Source organism: Alosa sapidissima, chromosome 24, assembly GCF_018492685.1.
Source record: "Alosa sapidissima isolate fAloSap1 chromosome 24, fAloSap1.pri, whole genome shotgun sequence".
In the NCBI taxonomy this organism is placed as follows: Eukaryota; Metazoa; Chordata; class Actinopteri; order Clupeiformes; family Clupeidae; genus Alosa; species Alosa sapidissima.
In genome coordinates, this window is record NC_055980.1 from 8,757,551 (window position 1) to 8,782,795 (window position 25,245).

Consider the following 25,245-nt stretch of genomic DNA (forward strand, 5'->3'; position numbering starts at 1 on the left):
GCTGGAGAGAATCTTCCTCAAGAGCCCGAGGGCTTCAGTCCAGTCCGCCACAACCTGCAGGCCTGCTGCTTGTCGTTGTGCAAGTCCCAGAGGCATCGTAAAAGACACACTCACCATCACCGACAGTGTCACAGTTTCCCTCCACCCCAGGGGCATGTCATCAGCATGAGACATGACTCAAATCTGCTGGGTCATGAAATTAGCCGAATTTTCTGGCCCTTAGCAGTGTAGTTGCAGAACCTTATGAAGGATACATTTGTTTCATCAGAAGGCAACATCATCACATCCCTTCAGTGATACACAGAGAAGGTTAGTTGTGTGCTATAGTATTATCTACAGTTTTTTAGCAGATGGCAGTACTGTAGCTTGAACATAACTATATATATATATATATATATATATATATATATATATATATATATATATATATATATATATATATATATATATATATATATATATATATATATATGTGTGTATACAATTACCTATACTTTCAGAAACACAAATCTTTAATGTATGTGTGTTAATGCATGATCCCCCTAATGTGCTGACAGAATTGCCTTTTAAGGCATGATTTTGTAGCCTAGAGAGCAGTACTGAACAGACTCTTGAAGACCAAAGTGTACCAAACTGTTAAGCATGGAGTCTACCTTGGCATTGAAACAAGGACAGCCGACAGTCGGTGACCACAAGCTTTTGAAGTCCTGCGCGCTTGCTTCAGTTTAATCGGCCGCGAAAGCCAGTTGCATTACGGTACAGCTCAAGTTTCCATCCCCAGGAGGCTACAGTGGAAGAGGTGGAGACTCACATTGCCACAGGAAAAGGCTGTAGAACGTGAAATATGTCCACGGAAGAAAGCTGATGCCATACATACACTTCAGCCCAGAGGCACAGAACGCGATAGCTGATCTGTGCAATTCATGTCAGTGTGTTATTGTCAAGTCAAAGCTTCCTGTCAGAAGCTCCCGGTCGTGATAGCACCAGTGTTGTGTTTTGGTCGAGAAAGAAATCATATAGATGTTAGTTTTACATACCAGCACCTCCAAAAGGCAATTGCAGTTGACAACTAATCAAAAGTATTGAAATTCAAATTGTAATATCTCATTATTGCTTTATACAATGTTTGCGCCATCAAGAAGCCAATAGTCCAGTGCTATCAATCTATCCTCCTGCCAATATGAGACTGTTTAAACTTAAAAGATTTATATAACAAAAGCAATCAGTCTGAATGAGACTACTGTTGCTGGCAAGAATTGCGTAACCTAAGGTCAGCGCATGTAGCCAACACCATGCTGAACCAGTTTAATGCCCCTCAACACTTAATGCCTCTCAACACTTAATGCCCCTCAACACTTAATGCCCCTCAACACTGAAACCCTCCACACAGAGAGCCACCATATATCCCGGTGGTGACATAAAACAGGGCTGACCCTGCTGCTTGAGGCTATGGGTTCCTCAAGGAGCTTTTATCCTCACATCTGGAACTTGACACTCTTGATCCTCTCTTTGATCCAGTCTTGGCATTCACTGAGTCTGACAGTCCTTGCCTTCACTGCTCGAGGACCTGAGGGATCTTCATTAAAAAGTAAGAGTGAAAGTTCTGTTTTGTTGTAGACTATTTCAGTAGCCAGACTGAATGGTGAAAGTAGAGGATGAATGCTAGAGAGATCTTGGCCTTATCATAACTGGGCTGACTAACTTTACATAACTTCTGAGCAGTTATCCAGACTTCAACACCAGTCAGGTGTTTTCTTTTCTCTGCCTTACACGCATACGAGCCCTAAACTACTCAGGAAAAGAAAGTAAATGTTTCATCAGACTGAAGTAAACAATTGAATCTATTGCACATGCCCACGCCTGTCTGTCTCTGTACGCTAATCTCCCAATCAGACTTCATTCTCGTTGTGTGACGTTCAAGTGGGCGTGCTGTTATTTTAGCAAATGATCAACGCATTCATCTCTGATTGGTGCATTAGTTGCATGTGACGAAAGGTAACCAATCGGAATTTAAACAGATAGGTTAAAAAATATCGCCGTAATGGTGTAGCCCCCCCGAAAACGATGACGTTCAATTACGAACTCTTGCTGTGTTGTCACACCAGCTGTTTGCAGAAGGAACAAAGTGTCAGTGAACAAGGCTGTTTTGCAAGAATTTGGGATTTAATAATTGGATAATAAAGGCGATCTCTTCGTGAAGACATGAGACGGGAGTTACGGAATAAATGACAGTTTGCAAAAGTGAACAATTTCTCACAGAAGTGCTTACATAAGACTGCAAGACGATATCGAATGGTGGAAAGGGATAGATGAGCAAATAAAGGTCGCTTTAAATAAAGCCCAGCCTATTTACAAACTTCTTGGCTGAATCTTCGGCAAGGATTTAGGCTATAGCCACACTCCGGTGAGTATGACTCTTGCTTCATTTGCAAGAAAACCCACTCACTTTCTCTCGGAAGTGGATTGTCTTAAGAAATGCTGATCAAAGGCTATGTAAAACAGATAACGGAAGCGATAAGTAATCTACTCGCATGGCTATATACAGCATTGTGCAATTTAACTAAGACTATATTTTGAATTATGATAATCTATCAACAAATATTTAGTTTGATCTGCGAACATGGTTAACCTGAATACCGTAGGCTACATGATTCTCATTATTTGTTAAGATCCATCTAGCCTAATGGAATACTTGGCCTCAAGCAGTTGGTTGGTAGGGTCAGGCATTTGTTCTTGTGAAATGTGAATATGCCAGCTTTGCTATTTGCTCCTCACGTCAATGGACATGGTTAGTTGTCTATTGATTGCATTGCTGCCTCGTTGCCTTCTAAAGCATGATATTCTTATGGCTCACAGGAAGTGTGCGCCAACAAGTGGCGCAAGTTTGCGTGCGAGTCATGAACGTGGGCACGGCTCACAGCGAGGTCAACCCCAACACGCAGGTGATGAACAGCCGGGGGATATGGCTGTCCTACGTCCTAGGCATCGGGCTGCTGCACGTCATCCTTCTCAGCATCCCTTTCGTCAGTGTCCCCGTAGTCTGGACTCTCACCAACCTCATCCACAACATGGTGAGTGAGTTCCTCTTCACCTTACCTCAGACATAAAATTGTGGTGTATTTGTGACCTTGGCTGATCATTCTCATCCGGTGATTCAACACTGTGGAATTTGAGTTTCATAATGGTCTTGTCTGGACTAGAACAATACTAAGCCCACATATTTTAATACTTTGAACTTTAAAACTTGACAACCAACTGGCAAAAGTAGGCTAAACACAGAATAATCTTTTGGACTTTCACATGGTTATCTAACATTCCTTTTCTTTTGCTGAGTATTTTGTCCATTAAGTTGCTGACTAGAGCGGTTGTAATTTCACCCAGTGGAGGAGTTGGGGTTACCACACCATCCTGTATCAGCTTACCTCCATCCTGTGCCTAAAAAGTGCCAGCCTTCCGCTCGTGTCCATGCACATTTTGCTGATGCCACGTGGACTATGTAGGCCAGGAGTGCCCAAACTTGTCCTATCTGACCATCACCGCTGTCTGTTCAACACTGTGTGTGCCTGCCTGTGTGTGTGTGTGTGTTAAAAAAGCTCCACAATAGAAGTATAACTGAGTGAGGTCCGTTGATAATGTCTTGTTTGTTTTGGCATGACATCTAGACATCATCTGGTGCCAGTGCAAATATTTCTTGGCAGCTGACATTAAAATTGTAGAGATGCTTTCCGTTAGATAGTGCCATTGGTAGTTCCCCTTATAAGGACACACAAACCAGTGCTTCTGAAGTCACGATTCACCACCAAGGAAAATGCTTGAATTGGAGATGAACCATGAACCATTCATGAACCATGCTGGGTCTCATAGTGTCCTGGTGCTGTGGACGTGATGGTGCCCCCATTTCTCTCTCCAGTGCATGTACCTGCTGCTGCACACGGTGAAGGGGACCCCGTTCGAGACGCCGGACCAAGGCAAGGCGCGGCTGCTCACGCACTGGGAGCAGATGGACTACGGCGTCCAGTTCACAGCCTCACGCAAGTTCCTCACCATCACACCCATCATCCTGTGAGCACAAATCTGTCATTGAGATTCTCACACACACACACTCACACACTCTCTCTCTCACACACCACAGCCATCCCTGATATATATTTTTTCTTCACATATTCAGAGAAATTGCCATAATGTTAGGATTCAGTTATATCTGTGTGAAATTCACATTTGAAGTTCACATTTGAATTGTCAGATGGCATGCAATGTATGCAATTGTTGACATTGCAGAGGATGTTAATTTTGAAATAATGCAACATAATCTTTTTTTGTATCATTTTTATTCTGCCGTTACAGTAGTAAAGTTGCATTCTTTTGCAACTTTTCTGAATCTCATCTTCTTTTCAATACACATACAGATGTGCATGAATAGCATATTTGCAGGTGTTATAGTGTCAGCATTTTAAAGAAGAATGGACCTAAAATAGTGCACCAGCTGCTCATTGGTTCTAAAAGTTCCAAAATCCAGACATGGCTCTTTGCTTGCAAAATAGTGTGTAGGTACTCATTTATTACAGCCAGAAGCAATATTCCCTTCCTCTACAGAAATACATCTCAAATAGGAATAGTTTAAGCTGGTTGTTTATTTATTTAGATAGTGTAATCACTGCAGTGGAGTGCAAGTGGAGAACCAGTCCTCTAGCTCTGATTGACATGACTAATGGGAATAGACAGACAGTAGCTCAGGGTGTGCAGGCAGCTTATAAATATTCCTCTGTGAACTGCTTGCGTTGCTTTACACAAGATTTTAAGTAACAGAGAGATGGAGGATAAAAGAACAGACACTCTTTCTCTTTAATTAGCAGGACTCTTGCGTTGTGTGTTTGTGCCTCCTCTCCTCTCTCTGACACATTGTCCTCTACTAATTGTCTGTACTTGAGCAGTCTCTTTCCCTCTCTCTTTCTCTCATTCTCTCTCTCTCTCTCTCTCTCTCTCTTGCTTTCTCTCTCTCACTCTCTGTGTGTGTGTGTGTGTGTGTGTGTCTGGCGGTCGTTGATGCAGGACTTCCTGTGGTGTCTGCTAGCACAGGCAGCTTTATTTAGAAACACTTAGGTCACCTGCCCTGTCACTTATCCTCTACTACAATGAAGCCGAATCACCACACCCTCATAGCTCCTCACCAGCCATTACATGAACAGAGAACTCACTCTGACAGTAATCCGACATTACAGCTCTGATATGATCCTGTCTTATTTGCAAAGACCTTCTGTTCACACTTAGCAAACCTTAAGATGTAATGGGGTGTGGATGACTTATCAGAATTGTTTTGGTTCCTCTTTTGACAGTGTCAGTGCTATTTGTGTCAGTTCAAATATTCAAAAATAAACTGAAGAACAATACTTTTATGCCCTAATCCTGGATTGTTTTTAGTGAGGAGGCCTTAGAGCCCTTTACAATGGGAGATTTAGTTCTGGGTCAGCCTACATTTCTATGCAGAGTCCAAGCCTGCTACCCAGTGGGATTTAGTTCTGGGTTGGACAGAAGTTCTGTGTGAGAGGTTAGTTCTCCAGAGCAGAGTTGAGCTCTGTGTGTGTGTGTCTGTGTGTCTGTGTGTGTGTCTGTGTGTGTGTGTGTGTGTGTGTGCGCGCGTGTGTGCGTGCGTGTGTGTGCTCTGCCCCGCGGCAGCTGTGTTGTCACACAGCCTCCAGCCCCATCTGCTGTGGGCTGCTGATTAGAAGTGAGCACGTCTCCAGTTTCCTCCTGCTGACCTCTGCCAGCTGACGCGTCCTTCACTCGCTCTCTCACTCTCTCTTTCTCGCCGTCTCCTTTTCACTCTCTCTCTCACTCTTTCTTTCTCTTTCGCTCTCAGTCTCACTGTGTCTTTTTCACCACTCTCTCTCTCTCTCACTCTCTCCTCATCTCTGTCACTCTTACTGTCTCATTTTCTCCCTTTTTCTCTCTCACTGTCTTCTTTTCACTCTCTCACACTCTCTCTCTCACTCACAATCTCTTTGTAACTCTCTCTCACTCACAATCTCTTTGTTACTCTCTCTCTCTCTCTCTCTCACTCACAATCTCTTTGTAACTCTCTCTCTCTCTCTCTCTCTTGCACTCTGTCCCTTTCTCTGTCTCTCTTGCTCATACAGACTGTCCCACTGTCCTGCTCTCCGTTGTGTCCACCTCTATCTCCCACGGCCTCAATCTCACAGTCTCTCTCTCTCTCTCTCTCTCTCTCTCTCTCTGTCCATCTGCAGGTATTTCCTCACCAGCTTCTACACCAAGTATGACCGGGTCCACTTCATCATCAACACCGTGTCCCTCCTGACTGTCCTCATCCCCAAGCTCCCACAGCTGCACGGCGTGCGCATCTTTGGCATCAATAAGTACTGAGGCACAAAGGCCATGAGTGTGTGTGTGTTTGTTTGTTTGTTTGTTTATAAGGACTAAACTTCCTCCTCTCTTCTGTACCAATGGTTGGTGAAGTATTGCTCAGCGCTCAGACGTTGAGGCCAAAGGCGAGGAAGGATTAGGCGACTCAACCCCCCCCCCCCCACTCCTTTGCTTTCAGTGTCAATCTCATCTGCCATGGTAGAGCCACTAAGGGACTGGAACTGTGTGTGTGTGCGTGCGTGCGTGCGTGCGTGTGTGTGTGTGTGTGTGTGTGTGTGTGTGTGTGTGTGTGTGTGTGTGGCATCGTTTGGAGAAATGAAGAGGACCCGAGTACGGAGGACAGTGGCTTGGCCCTGGCAAATCGACGACCCTTGGATATCTGTGTCTGTCAATTATTTGTCTGCCCTCTGTGTGTGTGTGTGTGTGTGAGTTTGTACCGTTTTCTAAGCAAGCAAGAAGAGGCTCCCCAAAGACTGTGAAAGCCAGGAGCCTAATTGCCTCCCTCGGCCCCTGTCAGAGGAAGCCAAATGTACCAGGCTGTGATGGGAGAGACGTTAAGAGAAGGGCAGTGGATAACCTCAACAGCCACCCTATTTTTACACAGCACCATCAGACGGTACTGAGCACATTATAATCTCTGGCCTGCACTCTTTCTCCTTTTGCCCTCTTTCTGTCCTTTTCCTTCTCGCCCCTTTCTCCCTCTCCTCTCTCTCTCTCTCTCTCTCTCTCTCTCTCTCTCTCTCTCTCTCTCTCTCTCTCTCTCTCTCTCTCTCTCTCTCTCTCTCTCTCTCTCTCTCTCTCTCTCTCTCTCTCTCTCTCTCTCAGAGTCTCAGTGCACTAGTTGAGTGGGCCAAGGTGGATGAGTGTGTGGTGTGGGCGGTGGGGCTGGTTTGTGGACGGAGGAAGTCAGTCTGACCAAGGGAATTATTTTTAGCTTGTGCCCCTAATTGTCAGGAAACGTCGGGGAAAGTCCAGACATACTTATATGATTGTCTCAGTATCGTTACAATTCTTCTTCTCCTCACCCCCAAGTTAACCTGAGCCCCATTCTGTCATTCCTTGGAGACGCTTTCATGCCGCAACTGTTCCCACACTGGAAATCTGCCATTCCTCAAGCACACGTCATCTCTCCGGGCGGGAGTCAGTGGGGAGAGCATTAAGGTGTAGGGGGGGGAAAGGTTAGTGTTTTACATGATCTTTGCACACTTCACATATTTCATTAGCAGGGATAAGATACTTTAAGTGTGTTGTGCCATCGTGACTGATAGCTATTGATTGCCTTGTCAGGAGCGTTGATGAGACAAGACAGATAAAAGGCCTGTGGAGGTTTCGGAGCGAGACCAGATGACCGTTGGACTGTGCTCTGGACAGTCTCAGAAAAAGAAGGCATACCATTGGCAAACCATTCAAACTATTCCCTTTTGTGCTTGTTCTAACATTGACCTATTTGGTACTGGCATCTAACACCACTTTGTGGTAAGAGCCTTAAAGCCATTAAATGTAGTCCTACAAGTAAAGCCTTTAATTTTATGGTTATTTTATTTATTTAATCCAAACAGTGCAGATGGATTTTCTTGCCTCTCTTTGTTCAATTTCCAACGACTGCAGTTCAGTTGCCAGTGACATTATCTTTTTTGGGGTTGATATTATTATGTGGAGTTCTATTATTATGAGATTTGTGTTGTAGTGGGATGCTTGTTGTTGTATATGGGTACAGATCAGCAGACGGCAGTCAGTAATGGTGCAACACAACCATAATGTCAGCACAGAGTCGCCATTGTTCAAGCAGATGGGTCCTGCCTAAAGAAGGGCCTCTGTTTTTTAAAGTCACGACTCTGGGTCTAATCGGCCTGGAACCTTTACTTTGGCGTTGGTTAGCTCCCTAACTGATCTGGAAACAGCCCAGAGGGGACTCCAGGGTGTCTCGATGACATTAATTGTCAAAGCGGAGACTCGCAGCACAGTAAGGGGTTTCCCTCGGGCCCTTTGCTGTCTTTTTGACAAAGTAGGACAGGGCTAATTTTGGTGTGCCGAGGCGAGGGAGACTTTTTTTCTTTTTTATCATGAAGCACTTGTGAACTGAATGGGTCATTGGTGTGTTTTCAGCAGAAATGGCTTATCATTTTTTTCCCCCACTACTAAACAACAACATCCGTGATCCCTGAGAGATACTGTCCTGAGTAGTGTTTGTCAGCTTATGACCTCTGAGGCTTGTGTTTTGAGAGTGTAATGTTTCCGCCATTTGGTTTGTACATGTACATGATTTGGTTGGTACATGTTTACTGTGCAGATAAGGAAAGGGCCTACATGCAAATCATATTGGTTGTGACTGATGGAGACTAATTGTGGCAGCCTTTGGTTGCTGGATAGAGACTGTGAAGATGTTCTTCCATGGAACCTGAGCATATGCAGTTTGAGCTCTTCGTATACAACAATGTTTGTAATACTTTGTGTTCATTGCAATACAGTATTCATTTGTAGCATCCCAGTCACAGAAAATAACATGTCATTGTTATTTGACCGGTTCTTCATACATGTGTGTCAGATGACCCTCCATTGTAACATTTTACGTGGTTCTCAAAAAGCTGTTATCAGTTCTGTTTTTTTGTTTAATGAAATTATTTACATGACATTGTTTACTTCTCATTCTTCACTGTCACTTGAAGCAGAAGGTCACGTCCTTGGAAGTAGCGGACACTCAAAACCAAAAGTTGACCGTCATCGCTCTGCTGCACCCTTTGCAACGTGAGGCAGGGCCTTGTGCCGGCTCGCTGACCCTAATGTGGCCACTTGTTAAACACTGAGGAGAGGTGACCGTCTGACCAGGGCGAGAGTGACTGACCACCTCTGTGTCTGATAGTCGAGCGTTGCTATCAGAGGAAGTGAGCTGTCATCGAGGGTGTTGATTATTGGTTAGAACTGCTCCTGCATGCTCCTTTTCTCCCTCTGCTTCACTCTCTTTCTCTCTCACTGGCTCTCGGTCTCCTCTTCTCCATTTCAGACAGGCAAACAGTGGGGTTGACAAGTGGACTTTGATATGTTTTGAGACCTGTTAAACTGAGGTGTAATGATTTCAGACCCTTTTTCATACCCTTTTTCCAGTTTACTTAGATTGTCAAATGTGTTTTTATTGGCTAAACATCAACATCTGTAACAGTGAGTCATGTACACATACTGAAAGAAGGGCTACCTGTTTGTTCACATTCAAACCAGGTGCAGACATTGTTGATGTACGTAACATGACATTAAACACCTTGAAAGATTTCTGGTTTACTAGCCAGCAAAATTAGGAATCAAAAATGATGCACAACTATTTCAACACATTTGATGATTTATTTCATTGTATTTTAAGCACACTTATATCAGAGACTCAACCTTAAATGTGTTGTTGAGAAGAATACAGTTAGCACTAGAGGCTTGACAAATTCAGTGCTTACACTGCACTGTTATTGCACTTACACTGTCAATATGGAATGCTTTTCAAACCTTGAAAATAATTTTCATTGAGCGTTGTCTAGAATCCCCCTAAACTGGGCTTGTTCCCTGTACATGGATTAAGTCCTTGTCTTAGACTACTTAAGTGAAGATCTCCATTGAAAAAGAGCTTGTAGTCTCAACTAGGCTTAATCCATGTATGGGGAGCTGCCCCAAATGTTACAGACCTGCCACAACAGGCTGGAAATGTAATTTTTACTACTATGTTCTTTAGTACTATGAGAAATAAAGTGTATTCATGTAAACAAACTAGACCTTTGTTGTTTGTTGTTGCAAGAGACAGACATGGCTGTAAATAGCTGAAGACTGTAAATAGCTCAGAGTGCAGATGTCTGCCTGCTACTGTAACTGCACAGTGGCACACAGTTCACACCGCTTTAGGTACAAAATGTCACATTTTCTCAATGGGTTGCTCTGCAGTGTTCACGGCGACCTTGTATCTTTGCCTAATCAATATCCAAATATTTGTTTATTCCTCAACGCATGGCACAGAATTTCTGGGATGAAAGCCCTGCTTTGGCATTTTCCGGTATTTGTCATCATATACTACCGTGGAAAAATCCAGAGCAAGTTCCAATGTGTTCCAATGCTCTTTGCACTCCAGTCCAATGCAGTGGTCTCATCTGGATGCTATTCAACATTCTTTAGTAACCAAAAGGATTAGACAGATTAAAAATAAGAAATGTTCTACAGTATTTAACTTAACATTGTGATGCTTGCATATACATTTATCAGCATGTGTCTTTTTAGCACCCACCAAATTCTTGTTCTTTGTGCTGTCAGTAGTTGAGTGGTGTTATGTATTATAACCCCGTATGCTACTGAAGAATAGCATTGGTTGTTTTGGGTGGGTTGCAATGTGGCTAGTAGACAGCAGGGGGCAGCAAATGCTAGTTGATACTAATTTGAGGTGGCGTTCTGCCCTATAAATAGGAATTGCCGCTAGGTAAAAACTGTTGGCCTGGTTTCTCTTTCGAAGCCGTATGCACTGGAATGTCACTGGTGTTCTGACTTTGTGTTTTCTGTTAATCTTAACCTTCCAACTTAAAGCAACACCAAAGAGTTTTTTGTACCTTAAAATAAACTGGATAAGCTGGATAAACAAATGGTGCGTGTGACAGAGGAAAAGTTCTTTGGTGTTGCTTTAATAGAAATAATGTGTTAATTTGGCCCCGTACTTGCATATGCTACAAAGGGTTATGCAGTCTGTTGCTTTATCTGATGTTTACAATGTTCCTCATATCGCAACACTTTGTTCACCATCGCTCTTGATCTTTTATTCACACACCTACTGAGTGGGTCTCTCTCTCTCGCTCTCTCTCTCTCTCTCTCCTCCCTCTCTCTCTCTCTCCCCCTCTCTCTCCTCTCTCTTCATCAGGTTGTTAGCTGTCAGCTCCTGAGGAGTTCAGTCATCTGTATGGAGACATGACGGAAATGCAGGCAGTGGAAGAAGACAGCAGCCCTCTTGAGAGTTTCACAGATCCCTCACCCGGCTGCATTTCAGCTTCTGCCTGGCTGATGGCAACGCCGCTTGAAGTTTCACCTCCTGTTTCTGGAGAAACTTAATTAACCATCCCTGCCCTTTACAGAGGCAAGAGCATGCCATCAAAGAAGCCCACTTTCTGAACACTCCTCAGAGTTCAGCTTGTGAATTATGAATGCTCTGTGGCATTCAAGCTGCTCCTGCTGCATATGCTGGACACCCCCCCCCCCCCACACACACACACACACACACCCACTGTGAAGAACAAGTAGATTGATTCCTGAAGAACAAGATGAGAGTGAAGAGAGAGACGGAGAGAGAAACTGATGAAGAATAAATAATGTGTGAAGGAAGAAGAAAGATGTCCAGTCAAATTAGACTTACGAGAGAAAGTCGCCTCCACACTCCAGCTCCCCCACTTTGGTTCTGTGAAACATATAACTCACAGTGTAGATCTAAATATCTCATGCGACCAGGATAACTTCTTTGGAACCCCCGGTACCAACCGAGAGCCTTGCTAGCGGGGAGCCACTCTATAAATAACCACAGGCCCTCCCTGATCAAATGCATTAAACATCGGGCCTGGAGAACCATGGAGCCCCCAAGGGAGAACCACCCCCCTCCACCCCTAGGAGCTCAGGGCTAGATGGGCCCAGTCAGACACTGTCAGGAGGAGGGGTGGTGGGGGTGCGGGGGCCTTCAGAGAGCTGCCTGCTGATGTGCCTGCTGTGTAATGCTGCTGTCAGAGTGGATTTGGTGGGAATGCATGGCCACTGTGAGACACAGGAGGGAGGACAAGACGGATAGGTAGCTAGATGGACGAAGGGGTTGAAGACCACTCTCTAGAGAGACAGTGAGTGTGTTGGTGTGTGTGTGTTTAATGTGTGTAAGCGAGTAATGTGTGTGAGTGGGTGAATGTATGTTTTGGAATTTTTTTAACCTTTTGAAAAGCCCTGTCATACCATTTTCAAATATTCAGCATTCATTGCCAAAGAAGCTCTTAGCAAGAAGACATGAAATATAAAACGCAGAGTGACTTGATTACTAGACGTCAGCTACAATCTGACCTTTTTTTTCCCATTTTGCCACTTCCTAATGCGTCTGCCAGTCAGGAAGCCTCCTGTTTCCTGACAACCTGTCAGATTTCAAATCAGTCCTTGTCAACATCTGTAAGCTTCGAGATACACTTTCAAAGTAAACATCATTCTAACTGCCGTTTTTTTTCTCATTGTATGGAACAGTTTAGGATCAAAATATTTAGATTATGATCTCTCATGAATATCATTCCCCCCCTGCTTTTATGAAAAATTGCCTCCATAATTATTCGCATCTACCCTCCTCATTGAAAACAACCCTTGGAGACACTTTGTTTAGGTTTTACATGCAGTGTATTGGACTCAGTCTAAACACCATTTCATATTGTAGATTAAAGAGCTACCTCATGATAAATGCATGTAATATCAAGGCCATGAACAATGTCAGTCACTGGCTCCTAATAGCTAGTCTCTGGCATCAGAGATCCGTCATTCAGCTCATGCATATTCACACGGCGCTTATTTCAGGCTGATTAACTCCCATTCACAAGAGTCCGTCTATGATGTTGCTCTGATGAGAGTGATATGTTTAATAACCTCGCACAGCTTTATCCTCCTCCTATAGGGAAAACAGATCGCTTTGATGGTACCACTGGAGCCCTTAAAAACAAAAGGCGATCTGGACAAACTTTCTTAGCTGATGAGCATTCAGTGCATTTGGTGCAGATTACAATCGGGCTAACCATTAGTCGGCTACTTCTATGGACCGCATTCGTTTTTAACAATGAGGACCGCACTGACTCTGCGGTAATTAAGAGCCATGTTGTTCTTAAGAGCGCCCAGACAGACTCTCCAGATTGCTCTCATTCTCTAGCTGCTGCTGGCCTAGTGGATGAACTGAAGGATGTGTGTGTGTGTGTGTTTATGTGCATGTGTGTGTGCGTGTGTGTATGTGGCCTGTGGAGGTGGTGCTGTGAGAGCCAGAATGCCTCCTGGTGTGTGTGTGTGTGTGTGTGTGTGTGTGTGTGGAGGTGGTGGTGCTGTGTACATTGCAGGCAGTACATAACAGTGCTATGTTCACACACGTGTTTCCTCCATGGACCCTTAGACACCCCTCTCTCCGTAATTACCTTCCAAGAGGATCAGGGATCTTCCTCCCTCACCACCCTTGGCCCTCTATTTCTAACCGCACCATCTGTATCATCATACAAAGCTGTCTGTGTAATTAGATTGATTTTCACTGCTTTTAGCCCCCCAACCCCACCCTCACACACACACACACACACACACACACACACACACAACCATGAGAACACCATGCCAGACATATCTCTTGAGTGTTGTCATGTGGCGTTCTATGACCCACCGGCCAGTGTCCCCCTCCATGGCCTCTCTCTCTCTCTCTCTTTCTCTCTCTCTCTCTTTCTCTCCCAAGCCTTGGCTACAGTCCAGCAAAGCCCTTAAGACGTCAGAGAGCTCGCCTCGACCACTCTGGGGCACCCATGTCAGACGTCAGACTATCGCCTCCTGCAGGCGCCAGGGAGAGCTGCGACTGTCACACGAGTGGGATGGAAAAACCTCGGCCCACATTGATTCAATTTTCATTATTGCCTTTTGTTGCTCTGTTGCAACTCAACTTGATTTATTGCCAATCTGTTGCGAAGTGGCCGCACACCTGCATAAATATTGATCTACATTTCTCCAGGAAGGAAAGACATGCTATATACATCCAGCATAAAATAAGCAAATAAGGCCAAACGCTTGATAGCACTTTATTTGAAGACCAGATGATAGCAATAATCAGCACTCATATGTTATGGCAGTTTTAACTGCCCCCGAAGAGATATCAGACGCAGACCAAGTGAGGGCAAATGTTGCAGTGTTTTTTACGCTTCGGCTGGAAAGCCTCAATCACATATTACTTATTAAACACTAATTAAAGGTCAGAACAGTACTGTAAAAAAAACTGCACAGACCTGTACAAAGTACCACTGAGGCATGGTTGTCTCTGATGAGTTTTTAAAGTCGTTTTTTTTTTTTCCGAGCTCTGTCGCAATACCCCCTCCTGTTTTCCGTCCAGAAGGACTGAGGTTCCATAATTAACTTGTCAATGGTTAGCATGTAAATGATGTATGCTTGTAGGGGAAGTCAGCCACAGATGAATCCTCGGCAAAGTGAATGAATTATGCAAGGGATCCAGAGTGTCGAGAAAAAGTCTCCCCCTGTAGACCCGAGGCTTCGGCGGGCGAGCGAGCGAGCGAGCAGCGCACTCGACATGCGGCAGGAATTATTCAATGTGTTTGCACTCTGTCTGCACGCCCCTGCGCTTGCATGGTTCCCACCCCCACACCCCCTCTCTCCTCTCCTCCTCACAGGCCCATGGCAGCGAACTGTCGCAACTGTCTCAACGTGTCCTCTCCCCGGTCAGTGATTTATGAGATCTCATCCTGGCCGGCCGTCGGGGGTCCTGGAGAGTCCTACTTTGGGAGTGGCAAAACTGCAGGGGTGCTGACCAAGGTGTATAGAATGAGTGCCCTAAGTGTTGGGGTCACACACACTATACAGAACAGGTATGTCCTCAGAGCAAAGGCCATGAGGGCGCCTCTGTGGTCACTGGCTGTAATTGCTTTTGAAGGGAATTTTTTTTTTTCTAGAAGGTTCCGTGGCGATGGCGTCCGTGTCTTTGTCCCAGGTTGTTCTCAGTCTGATTGAGGTGAGGTTTCCCATTGTGGCCCACTGCTGGGGAACCTCGCTTGGCGGCTGATGAAAAAGGAGCGAGGCCCGTCGCCCGGAAGCGAGGGATTACCTCGGGGAAGTGGGAGCGACGCCATCCGCATGTCAAATGGGCCGCCTTTGTCGGGGATGCAGTAGAGCTGCCAAGGGCGGTCATAATGCCATAGAGTTATAGGGCCTGATATACGTGCCCCAACACAGACACACACACACACACACACACACACACCAGGAGGCATTCTGGCTCTAATCCTCTTCAAGAGAGCTTTGAGTCTGCCACCTTCAAAATCACTATCACTATTGAGTGAGTGACATGATGCGACGGTAAGAGGCCAGAGTCACCTGACCATTGCCTCTGGAGCTGCCGATCGATAGCCTCCTGTGTCCACCACAGAGGGATGCACAAAAACTCATTTGCACACACACACCCTAAAACACACACACACACACACATTCAATCTTGGTTCCAACAGAACAAAAGCAGTGGCTGTGCGGGTGTCCCACCGTGACCGAATGATGTTTGATTGTCCAGCGTAATGACAGGCTGGTGGGGGGCAATAGATGCGGCTTTATTTAGACGCTCTCGACCTGGAGCAAAGATCAGTGGGTCACCCATGTCACCTCTCATTAGAGGGACCCCAAGGAAATAACGCAAGGAGCGGAGGAAACAGCTCGTCAGCGTGCGCCCGCGCCTGAGTCATGACTGCCGGGGGGCTGGGATGGGGAGGGGGACCAAGCCTGACCACTCACGTCTGAGTAATGTGGCTATTAAAGTCGTAGAGGCACGACGTTTAACGATGCATCACCCTTGTAAGCGCAGCTTATTAACGGCATTATCTGCGGAGGGAGCTAAAGCCAGTTCACCGCAGCAGCTGTTGTGTTTTCAAAATGACAAAGGAGAGACTACAAAGGCGGCCTTAAAGCTCATCAGTTCTCTGATAGTCTTGTTTTTGTTTATTTTTTCTTTCCTTACCCCTCCTCCTCCTCCATCTCCTGCTCCATCCACGAGCTGTGTGTGGCTGATGGCTTGACTGTCAGCAGCAGGACCAATGCCTTTCATATAGCTCCACCATAGACCCCCCACACACACACACACACACACTCTCACCCACCCACCCACCCACATGCAGCCTCCCCGAGGCGAGATGGGGGCCATATGTCTCCACAGGCCCACAAATGGCGCTCCCACAGCGGGTGCCAGCGTAGACGACGGGCATCGTTGCCGTGGGAGCGCGGGAGGGCGAGGGGAGAGACGGGTTACTCGCTCGTTCTGCCGGTATGCATCATCCGCGCAGACGGTGCAGGGCTTGCATTTGCGGCCCCCATTAGAGGTAATTTCCAGTCATACTTCACAGGGGCTATGTGTGTGTGTGTGTGTGTGTGTGTGTGGGTGGGGGATCAATGAGTGCTGATGGTCTGACAGCACTGTGTGTGTGCTTGCATGTTAGTGTATGTGTGTGTGTGTGTGTGCCTGCGTGTGTGTGTCATGCAAGTCTGTGCAAGCAGGCATCCAATTGCTTCTTCCCTCGCTGACTCACACATCGCAGTCATGGGAAGCTGTCAACCCCTAACCACCCCCCCCCCCCCCCCCCCCAAGTCCATGACACACACACAGTTCCGCCTGGGCTCGTTGACCTCTTGATAAGTGAATTTCGCGGACGCCGCATCGATCGGACGGCATCTCATCTCCACTTGAATTAATGGCCACTCTCTCGCCTCTCACGGACTGTCATCTCCTACAAGCCCCCCATCCCCATCCACCCCCACCCTCTATTAAGAAAGCTCCGGCAGACACCGACAGCCGTGACCCCGGCTGTCCCGGCCACCCGTAATGGATGTCTTCAGCCTGCGCCGCGTTCGACAGCTCTCTGCCCTGCCCTCTCTCTCTCTCTCTCTCTCTCTCTCTCTCTCTTCCTCCCTCTCTCTCTCTCTCTCTCTCTCTCTCTCTCTCTCTCTCTCTCTCTCTGTGCTATTGCTTTTAGAGGAGGGGAGCTAGAAGGTGATGAAAGACGAGCCCGGCGAACGCGAGTGCTGTAATGTTATTGCAGGCCTGAATGTTCTACCCCGTGTGTAAACAGTGTTTTGCAGGGGTTTGTGTTTTCCTTAAGCCGGCCTGACATTGACAGTTGGCAGCGGCACTGACGCAGAGAGAGAGAGAGAGAGAGAGAGAGAGAGAGAGAGAGAGAGAGAGAGAGAGAGAGAGAGAGAGAGAGAGATGAGGTAGAGGTGTGGGCCTGAGGAGGAGTGTGTGTGTGTGTGTATACGTGCTTGTTAGGGTAGAGGTGTGTGCCTGCCATGACACTATGAGGAGAGAGAATGTGTGTGTCTGTGTGTGTACATGTGTGTGTGTGTGTGTAGGGTGGAGGTGTGTGTGTGTGTGTATGTGTGTAGGGTGGAGGTGTGTGTGTGGAGGTGTGTGTGTGTGTGTGTGTGTAGGGTGGAGGTGTGTGTGTAGGGTGGAGGTGTGTGTGTAGGGTGGAGGTGTGTGTGTGTGTGTGTATGTGTGTAGGGTGGAGGCGTGTGTGTAGGGTGGAGGTGTGTGTGTGTGTGTGTGGGGTGTGTGTGTGTGTGTGTATGTGTGTGGGGTGGAGGTGTGTGTGTGTGTGTGTGTGTGTGGGGTGTGTGTGTGTGTGTATGTGTGTGGGGTGGAGGTGTGGGACCTCCCTTTCCCCTCCTCTTCCCTTTCCTCTCCTTCCTCCTCCTCCTCCTCCTCCTCCTCTGGACCCCCTGATGTGTGATTACACACGTGGCGGTATGTGGCAGAGTGAAGCCCAACACGGCTATGACCATCAGCTCCACGTACACACACACTCACACACATATGCACACACACACATACGCACACACACATACACACACATATATAGGCGCACACACACACACACACACATACACACACCGCCCGTCTCTGTTCCAGCCTGTGCTCTGCAGTGATTAAGTATGAGTAAACAGTCAGTTATTTTTTGCTCCTGTCACTCACAACGTGCTGCAGCAAAGACAAGGGCTTCCATTTAGCTGGTGTCGAGCCGCATGCAATCAGACTTAAACATTTAAGCATGGCTTAAGCATGTGTGTGTGTGTGTGTGTTTGTATCACTGCAACGCGGCCCGGCACAGTGTCAGGAGTCTTTAATGAATTGGTAGCACTCTGTTTGAACCCACGCTGTCTTGTGAGACAGACATGACCATGTCATAGACGCTGCATGCTCTGGCAGATGGCCTGTCCTCTCATGCTGTTGACATGACATTCAATGTCAGTGTCCAGTAATAAATGTCTGTGATATGTGACAATGATCAGTCATTCTCAGGACTGCTCTCAAATGTGATGTTATTAGAGCTAAGTATAGCCTGTGTGACATCGTGCTGTGTTGTTATTGCATTCACTATTCAATACTGTCATGTTATTGGGCTGATATCGACTGACTGAAAACAAGACCTGTGACATGTTTATTACAAGTTTATGCAAGTCTTGACAGAGGGATCAAGAGATACTAGGAAGCCAGTTTCTCAACATACCATTCCGTACCATACCTTCACCAATTAGGCTGGAGATAATAGCAAAACAAGATTACATACCATGTTAAACCTACAACATGTGTAGATCATTTGGCTCTTATACTGGGCATGCTTGTACCCTCTGTACAGTAATGCCAAAGTATTGCACACTGTTCTGGTCTAAATGTCTAACACCCACCACCCCCCTCCCCTCAGGGCAGGGTTCTTATGGGGGATGGGGGCTAGCGCTGGTTTGGCTGCTGGTCTGGGGGCACAGGGGTTAGCGGAGGCCAACAGGGCCAGAGTCAAATTGACATGACAGGCGACGCGCGGGTGCAAGAGCGCACATGACGAGGAGTTTTCCCACGGGGCACGGCAACATAACTCACGGCACGCAGGGAATGCCGCGGAAACGAGTTCACAGCGGCAAACTGACAAGCGCAGATAGGGTCGTGTCCGGTCGAGTCGTAATGTTCGACAAATAACAGAGCCCACGGCACCTAAGGATGAGCAAGACCTGCCACCCTCCCCCCCTCTTTCCCCACCCGCACTTCCTCAGTCTTCCATACATCGCCTGTCATTGTGCATGAGGGTGTGCCGAAGCACATTCGTATTCACTGCCTGACGCACACACACACACATTCACAGTTCTCCTCGACATGCTTTATTGGCGACGGCGAGGGGAGCATGGGATGTGGGGCGATGTTGCCGCGGTGTTGATGCGTGGTCATAAAGCAGGCCATCATTGCAGCTTTTGCTTAATGGGCCTGCGGAGGCCAATGGATCACTCTATATGCAGGCGAGTCGGAAACCTCTAAAATGGAGCCGCTTTAATTATTACTCCACTGTAATCTCCAAAGGAGAGGGGAGCATGAAGGCGGAAGTGTGTGCGCGTGTGTGTCTCTCTCTGTGTGTGTGTGTGTGTCTCTGTGTGTCTCTGTGTGTCTCTGTGTGTGTGTGTGTCTGTGTGTGTGTGTGTATGTGTGTGTGTGTGTCTCTGTTTGTGTGTGTGTGTGTTTGTTGTGTCTCTTGGTGGAATGCCATCAGATGTCTGGGAGGGGTTCGCTGCTGTCACATGAGCCCTTTGGTTTATCCGTGCATCTTACTTCCGACCCGCAGTTATCGATAATGCGCATCTCCGGGAAAACATTTGCCTCGGCGACTCCTGTGACTTTTACGTTAATGGTCTGGGATAAGGTCAGCAGAGTAGTGGCCACATAGAAGGAGGAGGAGGAGGAGGAGGAAGAGGAGACTGTCTGATGGCTTAAAGTGGCTTGGTGCCATGGAGCTCCCAGTCTGAAGGCTATTACTCCTGCTAATGACATTACAGGAGAGGAACATGAACTCTGTGTGTTTCTCCATGTGTGTGTGTTTCTCCATGTGTGTGTGTGTGTGTGTGTGTGTGTGTGTGCGCCTCATGCACCTGTGAGGGTCGTGGGGAGGTGAGGAGGTGGTGAACCTGGCCCCTGGGATAAACGTGGCTGGCTGATTGTGCTGCTGCCATAAAACGCTGCGCATGACTGAGCTCATCAGCATGCCGCTCGTGCTTACGAGGGCAGCGCACCCCCTTCCCCCCCCCCCCCCCTACTGACACTCGCTCTGACACGGTCACTCCGCACAGCAGCCGGCCCTACTGGAACTGCCTTTTCCACTTCTCTTTCTCTCTCTCCTCTCTCTCTCTCTCTTTCTCTCTCTCTCTCTCTTTCTCTCTCTCCCTCCTTCTCTCACTCTCAAACTCTTGTGCTCTTTCTCTGTCTCTCTCTCTTCTCATTCTCACTTGCAGGTTTGCTAACCTTTGTCATCTCTCTCTCTCTCCCAATACCTCTCTCACACACACACATGCACACACTCACACAGAGAGGGGGTATTAAAGACTGGAAAGCATATAACATGTAATAAGGCACATATATGTGAAACCTGTGTGTCTGACACTGTATCTGCTGTCTATGAATTCTCTTTCTTATGGGCTCCATCGCGTTTCACTCTAATCTGCCTCCTCGGCTGTGGAGCTCATTGTGACAAAGACACCATGTGTGTGGTGTCTTTGTCCTTCCGCTGAGCTCCACTCAGAGAGCCCCACTCTATCTCTTTCTCTCTCTCTCTTTCTCTGTCTTTCTATCTCTCTCTCTTTCCCTCTCTCTCTCTCTCTACCCTCATCTGCGGTGGCTTATCGTTTCGTCCCGTCTCAATCAGGGAGCCCCCACTGCATCCCTGCGTCTCTCAGACCTCCCTCCCTGCGCGTCCTCATTGAGCGTCCAGTGCCATCACCACTCCTCCCTGTCCTTGGTCACACCTTGATGCACATGCCTCCCAGTGGCTCCCAGGAGCTTTGGCTCAGACAATACCACCCCCCCCCCACCTCCCCTCGATGTCTTTCCCCGTTCGTCCCTCACCTCTTCTCTTCCCTCGTTCTTATTTATCGTCTACCCTGCCGAGGACAGAGCACACTCCTCCTTCTCTGTCCCGTCCTTGAGAGAGAGAAAATGAGAGTGAGAGAGAGAACGAGAGAGAGACTGAGAGAGAGAGAGAGAGTGAAAGAGAGATGGCATTACCCCTTGTAATATCTGCCATGATTCATATTTAATGCTCCTAACGAGGAGCCCCCACCCCCTGCCTGCCTTGCTCAGCTCACGGGGGGCTGCCAGCGACGCGGATGCCCGCCAGGGTTTGGGTGACACACTCCGAGGAGCCCTCCAGGAGACACGCCCTGAGGCTGGGATGTCGTCGGCTGACAGAGACCCTCAGGAGTCCTTCCAGAAAACTCCCCCTTTCCCTCTCCCTCTCGTTCTCTCCCTCCGTCTCAGTGTCTCGAATGGTTCTCCTTGAACACACTGGCACCCTTGTTCACTCACACAAATCCTCACAAGATGGTCATTTTCAGCATTTTCGAAAGAAAAAAAAAACATTCTTTTTCACTTCATGGCAAATAACTCTCTCCCTCGTGGCAGTGACTCTTTGGTGAATCCAAGAGTGCAACAGCCTTCTCTACAATATGTAAATATAATGTCAAATATTATATAAATTATTTGTATGTTCTGTGCATATGTTACATGTTATTTATACATATTTTATACATGTACATATCTATATACAGTATAACCACAGTTATATTATATATATATATATATATATATATATATATATATATATATATATATAGTATATATATATATATATATATATATGTGTGTGTGTGTATGTGTATGAAGTATAGGCTGAACATACCTTTTTCATTTTAGAATGGCTAGTGGCTTGAGACTGCTGCTTTTGTAGTTGTTGAAAGCACACATTTGCTCATGAGTGCAGCTGCCATTCCCAGTCAGAGGGCAGCTTGGGGCTGTCCCATATTTCCCCGCCGAGGCTCAAAATGGACCCAGAGCGTCGCTTCATCTGTGATGGCTGAGGGAGTTTGAATGTATGGTCAGTCAGCTGTGGCATCACTGCTTCAGGTCGGCGTAAGGTCAGGTCGGCGTAAGGTCAGTCCAGCGCGTCGGCACACTCCTGTTGGTGAGGGTGAACACAGAGAACACAGCCGCCGCCGACAAAGGAACATGTGGCAGCCGCACGATATTTTTCATTGTCCGCCCGCAGGAGTGAAAAGAAGCCACCAAACAATGGCCCAGAGACCGCGGACAGGCACAGATACAGTGCCGGCAACTGTGAGGCTGTTTGGAAAATGACTCCATTGGCCCGCTTCCTAGAGCGTTAGGCCTATTGCTGGACTTAATTATGTTGTGAATAGAAAAGCCCTGTTCAAAATAGTAGGTGATTCTGGGCAAAGTCTATTCCTTCCTCCACTGTGAATCATGCCCTGTGTGTAATAAGCCTAGCTGATTGGAGCCCTATTGGACTACTTAAATTCATCTGATGTAATAGACCGCTTTGCCGCACTGAGATTTTAGCGATGCATATTTAAAGCTGCTCCCCAAGGATTTGCAAAGGTTAAAAAAAAAATACCTTGAATGTCCAAAAAAATACCTTGAATGTGCCCTGCATTTGTATCAGCTTCTGCTACACTGCTGCTCCGGATTTGACAGCACTGAGGACACTGCTACAGGTTATTGACAGTTCAGCACATTAGCCCATTAGCTTTTGTTATTGATTTGAGAGCAGTCATGCGTGTAATCCATTATGACGGTGCCTGCGCGAACAATGAGAAGTTACACTTCACCGTTCACTGATCTAATTCTCCCGTGTTAACAAGTAGGTGCACAGGCTCTCTCTCCTCTGCTCCAGTGTTACTTGATACCCGCTCTCCAAGGCTTTTCTTATTGATGATAAGGTGCCAAAAACTGTTGCCTTAATAACGTTGCATAACAAGGGTACGGCATTGGGTAATTATAGTATGAATTACATGGTCTTTTTCACAGCTAAGCTGATTTGACTGGCGAGGCTGCTGCTCGGTCTCTACACTTGTGCAACCATCCCACCGCTGCCGTTTACGCGAATAAAGGCACAGGTTGGTTTCTTCATCAAGATCACGGCATGCATGTTTTTTTTTATCGATTTAATCATTCAGACCTCCATCTCTGTCTTTAGGAAGGGATCAAATTTCCCTTAAACTTTTTATGTACTTAAGAGAGCCGCATCCAAAAGGTACAACCACAAAGCAGAGTAGCCATTAAGATGTTACCGTAAATACACACGTGCTGCAACAACGACAACACGCACATACACTTGGAGTTTATAACTGCTGTATACTCGAAAAGGAAATCTATAGGGAGAGAGATATACCCCCTATTAATCAACATTCAAAAAAGAGCCCTTAAATTCTGGCAACACATTAAAATGAGCCACCCCGACTCACTCCACCATCTAGCTCTGAAAAGCCAAGAGCAAAACATAGGAAGGAGCCCACTTAGCCAACTTGTCCTGAGACTCAGTGACCTCACACCATCCCACGTCACTGAGGCCCAGGACAATGTTACAGTAGCAAGAACAATGAAAAGGAAAATTACATCACCTATTGGAAAGAAGTCACTAAAACACAACCTAAACTACAATGTTATTTGGCCCTAAAACGGGAATACACAACAGCTACTTACCTGAGTACACTAAAAGACCCAATACTCAGGAAAACCATGACAATGTACAGACTCAGTGAGCACAGTCTCTCCATAGAAAAAGGCAGACACAGGCAGACCTGGCTGCCCAGAGAGGAGAGGCTATGCTCACACTGCAGCCTGGGGGCTGTGGAGACAGAACTGCACTTCTTGACAGAATGTCCGAAAAATGAGGAAATTCGAACATTGTCATTCAGTAAACTAAATTCAATCCTCCCAGAGTTTCGAACTTTGACAAATGAGGGTAAATTGCCTTACATCCTCAGAGAGAACGAGGATGTGGCCATTTTGCAAAATTTGTAGCAGCCTGCCATAACCTGAGGGACAGCCAGTGAGGCCACAGCCATACACAATAATAGGATTGTTATTATTATTAGAATTGTCTCTTAACTTTTGTCTTACTTAATTTACAGTTCTGTTAAACATTATTTTATTTATATTTTTGTGTACATGTAATTGAGCTTTGGCAATAATGTTATTGAAACATTCATGCCAAAAAAGCTTTCTTGAATTGAATTGAATTGAGAGAAAGTAAGTAAATCAAGAAAGAGATTACGACTGAGCCGTATATATATTTTTTTAGGTTTAAGTTTCAGGACAAGGCATCAATTATCCCAAAGCCACTGGTTCTAAACTACTGAGGTTCCGCTGCAATGCGATTTTAACTGCAGTAGGGGGAGAAAAAAAGCCTGCCATGGGTGTGCACCTCCTCATGTGGCTGCGGCCTTTGATGGGGTTTGCATTTTTTAACATGTTTTTGAAGAAGAACGTTGCGGAGAGGCAAAGCAGAAGAAGATGAGGAAGAAGAAGAAGAGGAAGATGAGAAGAAGGAGGAGGGGGAGGGAGGGGGTTGAGGGAGAAATGAAGAAAGAAATAAAGAAAGAAAGAAAGGGAAAAAACTTCACTGAATTCATTTTGCAGTTTCAGATAGCTACTGTATGAAAGATTAGGCCCTGAAGATAGCGGTATGGCGCTTCACAGGAAATTATTATTTCAGAGTGCAAGTGAGGTGGAAGAATGACAGATGTGTGAATCACCTCACACATGCACACACACTCACACACACACACACTGACAAGTGTACCCACATAAATGCATAAAAACACACACATACACACAAAGATGTATACACATGTGACATAAATGCACACACTCACAAACAGATACAGACACAGAGAAACAGTCATGGGTAGATATACACACTGTGACACACAAACACAGCAAACATACACTAATACAAGGTCGCGCACAACCCCCAGGTACGAACATCGCCACACTCACACACTCTCCCCCACTCTGAAACGCTCACACACACATTAGTATTCTGTGCCATGCGCTGTTGCTATGATGATTACATTTATCATTCCCTTTTTTGCTGCTGTCCTGACATGTACCTCCTTCGTCTTCTCCCTGGCCTTTCCTCCAGCTGTTGCTTTGATATTAGCTTTATGAAATCTGCGTGAATGGCATATACCTCCCTAATCTGCCTCGCTGTGCTGCGGGCGATGGTCTCCGTCTCTCTCTGTCTCTCTCTCTCTCTCTTTGTGCGCATGTCGGAGTGAGTG

At 46.4% G+C, this 25,245-nt stretch overlaps 1 protein-coding gene and 1 long non-coding RNA gene across 3 annotated transcripts; both read left to right on the top strand.

Annotated features, from left to right (window-relative positions):
- The first annotated feature begins 2,039 nt into the window (after positions 1-2,039).
- On the top strand, positions 2,040-10,122 carry ormdl3 (ORMDL sphingolipid biosynthesis regulator 3). 2 transcript variants are annotated; one of them, XR_006027010.1, is made up of 5 exons: positions 2,040-2,404; positions 2,857-3,071; positions 3,911-4,062; positions 6,243-7,556; positions 7,666-10,122. XR_006027010.1 is itself a non-coding variant. In XM_042082002.1 (4 exons), the coding sequence occupies exons 2-4, from the start codon at positions 2,898-2,900 to the stop codon at positions 6,376-6,378; spliced, it is 462 nt and encodes a 153-aa protein (XP_041937936.1). In that variant the 5' UTR covers positions 2,040-2,404; positions 2,857-2,897; the 3' UTR covers positions 6,379-10,122. The 2 variants fall into 2 exon arrangements, 1 of the variants encoding a protein (XP_041937936.1); XM_042082002.1 differs by having other exon boundaries at positions 6,243-10,122.
- A 12,468-nt stretch (positions 10,123-22,590) lies between these two features.
- Positions 22,591-24,490, top strand: LOC121700617. The gene is made up of 4 exons (XR_006027262.1): positions 22,591-22,899; positions 22,988-23,076; positions 23,157-23,213; positions 24,264-24,490. It is a non-coding gene; the product is annotated as an uncharacterized LOC121700617 (long non-coding RNA).
- The last annotated feature ends 755 nt before the right edge of the window (positions 24,491-25,245 follow it).